Raw genomic sequence first — 13,431 nt, 5'->3', positions numbered from 1 at the left:
AGTGGTAGTCTTAAGATAAATTGGACGTAGTTCCTGAAAAACGTTCGAAGCCACAAACATCACATTTTAAGGAATTCGTGTTTAAAGTTTAATAAATATTAGTATTTTCCATACATGTGGGTTGGGCTACTAAGTCAGGAAGTCATTTAAAGAGTGACAAGGGATGCTATTCTTTGTGAGTCCGTTAATTTCAATCACGTGACCAGTTTTGTGTTCTTAACTCAATTTCGACATGATTGTGATTTGGAACGATTTTCTGAAATTACGTCCAATTTAGGATAATAATTTGATGTTACACTCATTTTTATTATAGTACATATGAACACAAATATTAAATAATTGTTGCATTAATATGACAAAAGTAGAATAGTGAATGTTTGAAATAATTGGAATGTTAGATTTATAATAATTGAAATGTTAATTAAGAATGTGAACGTTTAGTAAATGTATGTATGTATGTTATTGTGCCAATCCTAGCGTATCGTTTAAGTGTATAACTGAATGTAAAAAGGTTTTTTAAAACTACTATTTAAGTGTTGCCGTCTTCGAAATTCTTCCCATTTTGTAGGAAACTGAACTGTCCTCTTCACGAATTTAATGTTTACTGCCATTTAGGAAATAAACTTAATTTTTTCAAATGTTTACTTTAATTAATATTTTTGTATCGTGGATTTAGTAATGCTAAGTATAAGACAACATATTTATAGTTGAACAGTTAATTGAAGGATGGGGCAATTGAAAACAAATTTTGTGATAACATTCCCCAAATACTTTTTTTTCGGGACTAGTTCGGGGTAATTTGTCAAACTTTATCTTTTATGTCCACAATGTCTGTCTGTTTCTCAAACTAACTAACGATGCACTTAAAATAAAAACGGAACAATGTTCTATTAACAGGGTTCCGTTATGTCTATGGCATATAATTTATACAACTTGTTTACAATTACTCCATTCATACTCATATTTACACTGCCAGTACTATTACAGATTTTTGCTTAACAAAGTAAAAATTACTTGTGCCCAGCGATTTATTACTACATATCTTATTTTTTGCAGTTTTTTGTAGATTGTAAAAAAATATTCTGAAATAATTGTACAGATAATATCGTATAATATAGGCATGTAGAAAATATAACTAAGCAAACTAAGCATCTGTATCTTTTGTGTGGCAAGTTAATTGGAATAATATTTGTTTAACCTTACTACAACATTCAAACAAACTTTTCGTATGTATAGAATGTAATAAAACTGTATTCCTGCCTCAATTGCTTTTATAATATCAACAAACTGGTTTGATGATATTATATTAAACATCTTTTAAAACATTATCTATTAATACGGCTTAACGTTTTTATCGGTATCAGTACCGACTAGTTTCGGACCATTCGGAGGTTCTTCATCAGGGTGAGTGTGGTGGGTTCGCGATAACGTCCCACCTCTTACTGCGGCCTTGGGCTCGTAGTGCGCGGGGTGCGCCAGTGATGACGAGCACGGTATCACTGACACTGTATCACTGTTGTTGTCACGGGTGCACAGAATGTAATGTCCGCTACGTGATCATCGGCACTATGGGTCTTATTGCGAGATGCGTTTTGAAACACAGATTTCCGAGACAAAAACGTGAGTAAAGCCGTATTAATAGATAATTTAATAATAACTCACGAAAGTTTTAATAATTTAACTTTTAAAACAATTTAGATTCTTTTAGGTCTGTTTCGGGTTTGTGAATTGGACGTAGTTCCTGAAAAAAGTTCCAAGCCACAAACATCACATTTTAAGGAATTCGTGTTTAAAGTTTCATAAATATTAGTGTATTCCATACATGTGAGTATATATATACATACTATGTCATGATGTCATTTAAAGAGTAGGGCTGCCATTTTTGTCAGTCCGTTAATATGAATCACGTGATGTTATGTGTTCTTAACTCAATTTCGACATGATTGTGGTTTGGAACGTTTTTTCTGGAATTACGTCCAAATATATCTTCGGTTATTATACCATGAAAATTATTCATCAGATGATCTTTAGTGATAATTCCGTGAAGTTTCAGTTAATCACTACGAGTACGCGTTTCATCTCTACAGGTGGCCTTTTCAGAAGCTGTTATTTTACCAAACGCTGAAACGAAAACGGTGTGTGTGTACTTTATGTATGCACGCAAGAAGTTATACTTCTTTGGCCTAATGAAGCAAAAATCATTGGAGTGATTTATTCTTCGCGCTATTCGTTTTTAGAAAATATAATTTTGTAAAAATCTTGTAAAATTATTTAATTTTGTAAAATTATTAAATAACGAATACGGCTGTATGGGCTTAAACCCTTTGCCTGTCCTAATAATGGACGAAGAAACCAAAAAAACAGTGTTACAGTGATGCACGCGCATCTTAAAATTTCACTGTCGTAATTTTTTCAAAACGCGCCTAAAGAAGTATAAATTCAAAAATAAACGCTAAAGATCATCTTTTGAAATCATTTTAATTAGCAATAGATTGCCACAGAATAATGTCTTACTGTAACATATTTATTTGGATGTTTTTATTGTTATAGCAATTTTTGTATTGCATATTCTCAGATTAGTTTCTATTCTGATCCAATTGAAGCCGTCACCTGTATAATTATAGTTATATTTGTAAAATAATAATTGTAATATTTTTGTCGTTTAGTGAGTAGTTACAATAATAATTGTTAGTTCGATCAGTTGTATGGTTCTATTAAAAGACTGAAATATTCTATGTTTTTTATGATTTGAAGTGGCGATATAACATTGGTAAGTTCTGAACAACAGTACTTGTGAACATACATCGTTAAGTTGTGACTTACTACTGCATTTATCACGGGGAGTGATGCAAGATCACACAGTTCTGAGTCCTCCCGTTGAATTCCTCCTTAGCACCTTACGCCACATACTCAAATTACATCCTAACCATCTAGATATGTGGCGTTCTCAGCGAACACGAAATTCTACTAAATTTTTCAGGACGTATAACCAAAATAGCTGGAATAGGTCCTGTGATTCCTGTGGAATGGCATATACTTCAGCCGGCTAGATTATGAGTACCACAACAGCGCCTATTACTGCCGTGAAGCAGTAATGTGTAAACATTGCTGTGTTTCGGTCTGAAGGGCGTCGTAGCTAGCGAAACTACTAGGCAAACGAGACTTAACATCTTGTGTCTTAAGGTGACGAGCGTTGGGTCTTTCAAAAATCCAGAGCAGCATTGCATTGTTATGGGTAAGGCGTATCAAGTACCATCAGCTGAACGTCCTGCTCGTCTCGTCTCATATTTTCATTTAAAAAAAATTATTATGTTCGGCTGGCCTCTGCATACATATAAAATGGAAAAAAATGTGATTGCACTCGTTACCTTGAGACATAAGATGTTAAGTAACAGTTTCCCAGTAAATCCACTAATATAACTACTGCTTGGCAGTTACAGATGGCACTTCTATGGTATGTTCTTTGCACACAAAGAGATTTAAGTATCTACTAGTAGTTATTGGAATTTCATGCAATATTTTTGATACAATGTAATAATGCTATATAATGGCAAAGAACACATTAAAGTGAATCGTCAATATTACCATACAACGCAGTTCCATTAGGCTTTACTACAGAGGTCGTTTATTATATAATATACTAGCTGACCCGGCAAAAGTTGTTTTGCTATATAAAGTGTAATTCACGCGATAGTTTTATAAGTAATAAAATATTGCCTATATTATAGCCTGTACATCATTTTGTTCTATTGTCAATAGTTTTTGCAGCGCACGCAAAAATAGGTTTTCGATTTTACACCTTGTGTTACAAAATAGCAATTTTATTACGGATCCCTAATTTTGAAAAAAAAAACATAGCCTATAGCCTTCCTCGATAAATGGACTACCCAACACTGAAATAATCATTCAAATCGGACCAGTAGTACCAGAGATTAGCGCGTTCAAACAAACACTGCAGCTTTATAATATAAGTATAGATTACAAACTGTTCAAGAACAGTAATTGAGAAAGATGTGACACCTTGAGTGTTGTAAACATGTCGTCTTGAAGTATTCCACGTCTCGTTACTTCTTATGTTAATGTTTTATGTAAATCCCTTTAGTTGAATCGAAAAAATTTACATACTATCTAACTATAAAAAAAATTATTGGAGTAGACGTTACTTTGCGGAAATCCATAATAATAAAAATGATTTGAGTTTTCTTTAGTGTTAATTCCGCCAATATTTGTCTTTAAACTGACCTCTTTGCCAGTGTCGTGCCAGATTTTGGCGAGACAACACGTCTTGAGGATGCTTTGTGTAGAGGCGAAACACGCGTCGAATTGTTTAAAGACAAATATTGGCGGAATTAACACTAAAGAAAACTCAAATCATTTATATACTAACTATAATAAAACACCAAATAGTCTGTTAATATTGTATTGTATTAAAAAATCACATTAATAATACAAGCACCGCCATCTTATAATCTTAGTACTAGTAATGAGTGATATTTACGAAATTTATTTTACCCAATTTATTTGTTCTTTCGATATTTTTTTTATTAAATAAATATCAAACAAAGCTACACTGAAAAGCGGCCTAAAGTAAAAAAGACGCATTATTTGATTAAAAAACATCTGGATTCGATTGTTTAATCTAACACTTCACTCTCAAAATAGTTTATTTAGTTCCTTTAGGGTATTATTAAAAATATATATATTTTAAGAGATCATGTAATACATATAACAATATGTTTGTTTTATTCGTCAATTTTAAAAGTTGTTTCAATAGTAAATCGAATTTGAATAAAATCCCACTAAAACTCTAGATCACATGCTAAACACGTCAGAAGTCAGTACACATATGCAACTGTCATAATATGTCATAATGAGGTTTTATTATACTACTACATTCCCCAACATGTTCGGAGCGTTTCTAGTTGTAAATTCGGTATTGCCATAAAGACAAAACGCTAAAATAATTATTAGCCGTGTATCGTGGAATTACAAAACAAACGTTGTCAAAATGGCGACAGACGCAGCTGTACTGAACAGATAAGTTGGTGGCACTATATGACATACTTTTTAAGTTTAATTTACTGTAACAAATATTCAGCAACAATAAATACAACTTTATTATTAAGTGAATATCCCAGCTCAGGTAAATCTGTAAAGTGCTTTTTTTTAAAATGCTGACGCAGTCAATGTTTTAAAATAGTGGCATTGAGTTTCTTGCCATTTTTAATAAAGCCAAAATTTACAATGTGGTGATAAAATATATAATTAAGATATTAAAAAGTGTGACTAACAAAAATAGTCAATAGTGCTAGTTCCTTTGCTTATTCCATAAAGCTACGTGAGCTAAAACTTAAGTAAATCAATCCTATTCCAAAAGTAAATATAGAGATTCTACCAAAGGTTTATCAGGAAATAAAGGCCACTCTTCATCACATTGTCAATAAAGTATTATAATAGTACATGACGAAACTAGTGTGCTATATTGGTCATTACCAGGGAGCGTACATATCATGCCGATGACAGGCGTATGACGCCAAACTACATACAGGATGGAAAGATTGAGAGGATTGATAGACTATCTGTCACTACATTTTTTGTAACATCCTGTGTGTTTATATTAATACGTCATTATGACGAAACGGGCATGAAATGTACGCTCCCTGGTCATTACACTCGTGTGGTATGCTCGCGCGTCGCAGACGAGAGCGATAAGGAAATCGAGGGTGTTATGATGTGCAAATACACACGCGGTTCATTATAAGATTTTCAACACACTTGCGTGAAAAAATATTGTAGTAATCAACCACCCATCCAAAAAAGATAAGTAATATTTACGTTATATTTATAATAATTGTTTTTTGTTCAAAAGTTTTATTTATTCATCTTAGTAATAAAATTAAGAAAACTTCTGAACCCGGATATCATAAAACACTTATTTCTAAGATCCAATTTACGAGCAAGTGTGATGAAAATAAATATAAACTCATTCGTTCAAAGCATAATATTATAATATTAAAAATTTTCTACATATCAACCAAATTCAAATGTCTTTTTCACGCCACTGTGATTACACTTAATTTAGTCAGTGCTGCCGAATTAAAAAAGGCAGAAAGCTACGGTAATGGTAGATTTTAGTAATTATTTTAGGACTAGTGAACTTTAAATGCTGATGCATTAACTTAATTAGGAAGGCACTTAATTGTATATTATTTAACATTACTCTAAAGTTAGGGACGGATGATTGATCTATATTAGAGGTAAATTATATAAATCAAAATATTGGTACTTAGCCTATTTTGGTGATTAGAAAAATTAGAATGTTATTATGGTAGAAATTGCTGAAAAACATAAATTTTATACAATTATGAGTATTTAATTGTGAATATATTTCGTTCGTTGTAAAAAGAACTTAAACCTTGAATAAAAATTTAGCCATAGACTTATTTTAAGTTTTAATTAATGGCTTACAATAATTGTACCGACTAACGACTAACTAAATTAGTAACTATTTAAATAGCAAGCTAAGTGATACAATAAGTAGTGAAACGCTAAATTCGAAACTGTTTGCATTCGCCGTGGCTGTATATAGAATTCCGTAGTCTATGGTAGGTTCTACCACAGTAGCGTTACTTGCTTCAGAGTCTCCTAGCATCTGATTGGCTACTTTTAAATTTTTCAACAGCGCGTAGACGTCCTCTGAAAAAAGTTTATATTGTCTTTGAACACGATTAATGATAATTTGAATAAACAATGAAATAAATTAACAAAATTTAAGAGTTAATGGTATTCTGTGGACTGAGATTACAAATGCTTTGACGTAAAAGTTTTGACAATCCCGAATCGAAGGTAATGTTTATAGTACACGTAAAAAAAGCACTGGCGTGTAGTGTGTTCTCCAACTAATATATAAGTAGATGTATTGCATAATAAAGGGGCTTATTATCGCAGTCAGACTATAATCATTTCAATACCCGAACCTCCAACATCGCATGTGAATCATTATAAACCACATAATCTCCTATCATAAAAAAAAACTTTACGTCATATCAAATCCTACATTATACATCACAAACCTATACCTATACTCCAATGCTGTAAACTACCTGCGTAGTAATAATTTGCCGAACAAATTGGCAGTAAAAGAATCGCACCGCATATTGGTTGATACGTCGGTGTTTCAAAATTATAGTGGCGCACAAAAAGCATCAGCAGATCGGATTGATGCCTTTGAGATGTGGTGCTGGAGGAAGATGCTTCCAACCCCTTGGACAGCATTCTGCACCAACCAATCCATCTTGCACACTCTAGGTTTAAAAACCAGACTCTCATCCATCTTCCTACGTAGAATCTTAGAGTTCTTTGGACATATCACCAGAAAAGATGGCCACAACCTCGAACAACTGATGGTTACTGTGAAGGTAGACGGATGACGCCCCAGAGGTCACAGCCCTATAAGATGGTCTGACCAAGTCCGCACATGTCTGGATATCGGACTACATGACGCACTGCACGTGGCTAAAGACACAGATGGCGAACTACTGTCAAAAAGTTGAACCCTCGGAGAAATAACGACCATCAGCAACGAGGAATACGACGCGAGGAGGAGGAGGACAAAAACCATGAGATAATTTTAGTTCACCCACCATTTCACTCTAGGAAGGAAGGTAATACGTACATACGTCCATAAATGAATTTTCTAGAAACTGTGATGATCATAATTTTCGTAACAAACACACACGTTGTTATGCCTACTACGTCGTTTACGCACAGTTAGTAGTCTTTTGTGGAGCGATGTATAATATGCTATAGGATTACAACATGATCCCAGTAAATTTTCAAAACAAATGTATTATAAAATTCAACAAACCTGCTTCTTTGTTCCCGTCGAGATAGTCCACCTTGATGAATGTTGTCAACGACACCTCGTATACTTTGTTCGCATTCGTACTCGATATCTCACGACGCTTTCTTCCAAAACCAGTCACGCCATTGCTGCATTGCACCTGGAAAAATGTAATGTTAATGTAAATGCTTCAGATGAGGCAGGAAAATTTAATATTGTAAAAATTTCGGACGAGATTGGAAAATATATATGTGCTGAAAAATGTTGTGCAAATATTGAAAAATTAAAAAAAAAAATTTTTGATAATCACATACTGTATCCACGTATAGTTATTTTAGGCTGCGTAACATCATATTAGCTGTTATAGTTAAGATGTAAGTCAAATTTAACGTTAATAGTAACGCTGACTTTAACATAGACTGGGAAATTTGTCGCACCATCGTATTCCTTGGCAAATATAGTTAAAGCTAATGTTAAAAAGTTGAACATCAAGTCAATATCGAATATTTCTTTGAAACTTAAAATTATGGATTTCAGTTTCAGTTCAAGATTTAGTCACTTAAATAAAAACAAACAATCATCGAGGAAATATGGCCCAAGGCATTTTTTCGACCTAAAAAAAGCATTCGACTGTGATTCACATACTATAATAATAATAATAATTTTTCAATTTTATTTATGTATATGTGTATATATATATAATGTAACATTTTGGAAACTTGAGTGAATAATTGTTAATTATATTTACATTGTATTGCATTATAAAGGTACCGAAGGTAAGTGACAATGTCTTAATGAGAATAATTTTTATTTGAACGAAACTGGGGCAATGAACCACCATACACAAAAACATGATCATCTCTGATCGGCTCGATTCTTTGGTGTTGCGTAGTGAGGTGTGATGAGATGTGGGTTCTCTCTGCATCTTCTACCGCATTTATTGGGGAGTGCTCAGAGGATTTGTTCAGGTTGATACCAGCGGCCGAATTCCACCACCCGACATTACGTCGAAATGCGAAATTTCATCCACATCATGTTGACATCTAGCAGTCCACAACCGCGCGGTTGTCTAGAAATTTCTTGCCACGTCTAGCCACTTTGTGGAATCAATAATCGGCTGATGCTTTCTCGAATTCATACGACCTAGGAACCTTCAAGAAAAGAGCATAAATGCCGGCAACGCATCTCTTGACCCCTGGTTTTGCGGATATATATGGGCAAAGCAAGCATGAAATATTAATCATGATAAAACTTACCCCCTGGCATTTATCCAAGCAGACATTGACTGTCCCCTTAAATTGCACGTACGTTGTGTCCGGGAACTTGAAGGCTCTGAACTTAGCCGTTAAGTTATCACCGTCATTTGTCAGGAAGTTGTCAAATAGATACGGGTCCACAGAACATCTGAAACGTCACAATATTCACACATTTTAATTTGAACGTATTCGGTATCAAGCTCCCAACTCAAGTTCAAATTCAAAATCGACGACCATACAGCCCAGTGGTTAGTAGCCCTGCCTTCTAAGCTAGAAGTCCCGGATTTGAATCACGGTAGGTACAAACATTAATATGATAAATATTTGTTTTCGAGACATGGATATTTATTTGTTTTTATATATGTTTATGTAAGCAGTATCGTACTAAACCGTAGTCTTGCAACAGGCTATGCCTAATTTGGAGCAAGGTAATTTGTGTAAAAATGTGTCTAATATATAAAAAAATATTCTAAGCATTTCTGAATGACATAACATATTTACAGTATGTTCGGAAAAATAACAGCCATTGAGAAGACCATATAGGATATTACGACCACACTACTTGATCGTTATTGTGTTGAAGTTTTCGTATAGAAGGAGAATCGAGCGGCCTTTAAGCCATAAAGGCATAAAAAGGCATAAAAGGCATTTATTTCCTCAAAATTGATTCCTTTAGAATTCTTTTTGATGTCATTTCTTATACTACTAGATACTACTACCGAAGCGGTAGTATGGCAAACAACTGGCAAACAAACAAATGGCGCTCTGAGAGAGAAGAAGCGGCGCAAGAAACTCTCCCAGCATTCTTTTTTTTGCGCTCTTTTCAATAAAAATATACAATATTGTACAGTCGTTTCTATCGCTATAAAATAATCACAATCTAGTCCCAGGCTGTCCGATCATTTAGATATTCAGCAGTGGAGTAATAGGATTTACGACATAGCCATTTTTTTATAAAACATTTAAATTTATTGGCTGGAACTTTATTGTAGAAGTGTATACATTTACCCTTAAAGCTATTATGTATCTTAGAAGCCTACTAGAATTAGTTACAAGCAATCCCTTATTTCTAGTGTTATAGTAATGAAAATCACTATTAAGAGCAAAAAGGTGACGATTTTTGTGAACATATATTAAATTTTCATAAATGTACTGACAATAAACAGTCATAATATTTATTTCTTTAAATTTTTCTTTGAGAGACTGTCTATAACCAAGCTGATATATAGCACGAACAGCTCTCTTTTGCAGAGCAAACACTATATCAATGTCAGCAGCATGACCCCATAGTAATATACCGTACGTCATGATGCTGTGAAAATAACTAAAGTACACTAATCTAGCGGTCGCAACATTCGTGTACCCTCTAATCTTTCTAACTGCATATGCCGCAGAGCTGAGTCTATCTGCTAGATGGGTAATATGTGGACCCCACTGAAGCTTTTTATCTAATGTGATACCCAAGTAGACCGTAGTTTCCACAAGTTCCAATCTCTGGTCATTTATAAGTACGTTGGTTTGTACCTCCGCTGTGTTTGGTGTAATGAACCGTAAACACTTTGTTTTTTTACTGTTTAAGTGCAGATTATTCGTCTCAAACCAACGCACTATCTTTGACAGTGCATTGCTTACCTCGGCATCAATATTCGCACGTCGCTTCACTTAAAAATAAGTGAAGTATCATCAGCAAACAATACAATCTCATGGCTATCATCTACCACAAACGGTAGATCGTAAATATATATATGAAACAAGAAAGGCCCGAGAATAGAACCCTGTGAAACACCTATTCCCACAGGTTTACCCGAAGACCGTTTGCCATTTACATCGACTATCTAAACTCTTTCGCTTAAATATGATTTTAACAGATTTAGGGCTCTATTTTTCACTCCATAATGTTTTAGTTTTAGGAGTAAAGTTTCATGGTGGACGCAGTCAAATGCTTTTGACAAATTACAAAAAATGCCCAATGCATCCTGTGACTCTTCCCAGGCGTCAAAGATGCGCTCAATGAGTCTAGTACCCGTATTAATTATTGATAAGCCCCTAGTGAAACCAAACTGATTTTTGTTCATTAATTTACAAAAATGCATTTGTAGCTGTTGAAGCAAAAGTTTTTCAAAAATTTTACTAAAAACGGGCAGCACTGATGTCAAGTATGTATTTTACAATATTAGTCAAATGGCCCCATAGGTCTTTTGTATTTTTTAGGTTAATTAATTTGAAGATTTTAATTATATCGCTACCTGTAATATACTTAAATTTCATTATATCCTCGTATCATCGCGGAAATACCGTACAACTTACAAGGATAGTTTATTCCACAGCTTGGTTGTATCTAGAAGAAAGATCTAATGTTAACCTGATTACTTATGTCATAATTTTTTTCTTTCAATTAGGGAACATAATAGTTAGAACATATCAGTGTTGTCAAGGAGCTGGATTGCCTCGACATTCACCTAATGGTGAAGTCTATGTTGATGAGCTTCTGCATATTTTTGGATATCATAATAATCAGAAACTTATCGGATCAGGGCTTAAACCAATTATACAAATCTGAATGGATTAAAAGAGAAGGGATTTAGTTCAACAGAAGATCTACTCACCCGTTAAATATAATAGTTTCCTGCTGTTTTCCAGTGTCAGTAACATGCATGTAGTTGACCAACAAGCCATAAACTGGTGCCGAAGAGTTGTCCAGGAATATTTCCATCGAGAGGGGTGTTCCAGGGCTAACGGATATCTCGCCTGATACTCTGAAAGTAAAGTTAAATAATGAACATGGCCCGAATTATATATACGTGGGTAGAACTGAAAACGTTTAGAACTGGCCAGTTTGAAACATTGCTAATGAAAACTTTTTTTGAATTTCAATTTTAGAACTCTTTGGTAACCTAATGTATTATGAACATTGCATTCATTTGTCATTTTTTGTGAATTGGTGGCAAATCTAAATCTCTTGTTACACGTGAAAATGAAGCTAACGCGAGAAAATTTTCGGTCAATGATTTATTATGACTTTCGTTGTGGGCCTACTCAACAAAAAAGCTATGATAGGCTGCGATTAGCATTTCTTAATGCAGCCCCATCTCGTGCAACTATTTTCAATTGGTTTAACGAGTTTACGCGTGGACGTAGCAATCAAATGATCCGCGTGAGGGACGTCCATTAACAGCGACTACTGAAGATAGCATCAGTGCTGTGCGACGCATGATAGAAGAAGATAAGAGAGTGACCTATCAGAAGATACGGGCATGCCTAGGCTATTGGTATGAGTCAAGTTCAAAAAATATTACACGAATATCTAGGAATCAGGAAGCTTTGTACCAGATGGATTCCCCATACTTAAACCGACGACCAGAAACACCTTCGCATGGACTGGTGTCGCCAAATGTTAGATAAGTTCAACGGCGGTGACACAAATGCTGTATTTGACATCGTCATAGGCGATGAAAGCGGGATATATTGCTACTAACCCCAAACCAAACGACAATCAGCTCAGTGGGTGTTTCCTTTCGAGGATCAGCCAACTAAGGTAAATAAAAGAAGATGTCAAGGAAAAAAGATGTTAGCCTCAATCTTTGGTCGGAAAGGTCATTTCGTGACAGTTGTGCTAGAAGAGGGAAGGACAGTTACTGCAGACATTTTTGTTTATTCCCAAGAACTAAAGATAAAATTTGAGGTATTCGCTTTACGAGCCCTGAAGATGCGGTGAAAGCGTACGAAAATTTTATAGAAAGAAAGGAAGAATGGGCCCACTGCTTTTCTCAGTGGTTCCATCGAATGCGACGATGTGTAGAGAGGAACGGAGATTACTTTGAAAAACAATAAGAGTATTGGCAACTTTCTACATTAAGCTATTTTTAATTTTCTAAACATTTTCATGATACCTAGGTATGTATATCTAGTTGCGTGGACCACATAGTATAAGTTGTCCAGTATTGCTTAGATTATTTGTGTAAAAGTGTTTTAATTAAATTATTATTGAAAAAATGGAATATAATTATTTGGGAAACTTACAGCTATTTTACAATTAAAATATGAAATAATTAAAATAAATGATGGCCCTTAAAAGTTTCCTTTTCGGACGATATGCTGTCAAGAGCGCCTGTCAACAGAGTGGTCGTGATTGTCAAGAAGTTTCAATAGGAGCAGATGAAAAGCGCCTCACGAATTCTGGCCATCTCTCTCTGTTAGAAGTCATTCGAGTGCATTCATGCACGGGGTCGCCCACAGCAGATTTGATCTGGTCGGTCCATCGCATAGGTAACCTTCCGCGCGGTCTTATGCCCTCTACTACACCCTGAACGACAAGGCGTTCTACGACTGGCT

General features: G+C 34.6%; 1 protein-coding gene across 1 annotated transcript in view; it reads right to left on the bottom strand.

Annotated features, from left to right (window-relative positions):
- Positions 1-4,404: 4,404 nt before the first annotated feature.
- LOC126968334 (uncharacterized) overlaps positions 4,405-13,431 on the bottom strand; it is a 70,326-nt gene continuing 61,299 nt past the window's right edge. Inside the window, exons 7-10 of the mRNA XM_050813303.1 lie at positions 11,706-11,855; positions 9,100-9,247; positions 7,868-8,003; positions 4,405-6,696 (exon numbers count right to left, since the gene is read on the bottom strand). Of these exons, the coding sequence (XP_050669260.1) occupies positions 6,506-6,696; positions 7,868-8,003; positions 9,100-9,247; positions 11,706-11,855 (625 nt within the window). The 3' untranslated portion in view covers positions 4,405-6,505. The remainder of the gene's footprint in view (positions 6,697-7,867; positions 8,004-9,099; positions 9,248-11,705; positions 11,856-13,431) is intronic.

Source organism: Leptidea sinapis, chromosome 15 (genome assembly GCF_905404315.1).
Source record: "Leptidea sinapis chromosome 15, ilLepSina1.1, whole genome shotgun sequence".
In the NCBI taxonomy this organism is placed as follows: Eukaryota; Metazoa; Arthropoda; class Insecta; order Lepidoptera; family Pieridae; genus Leptidea; species Leptidea sinapis.
The sequence above is the reverse complement of the archived record's forward strand: the minus strand, read 5'-3'. Positions and strand labels throughout refer to the sequence as shown.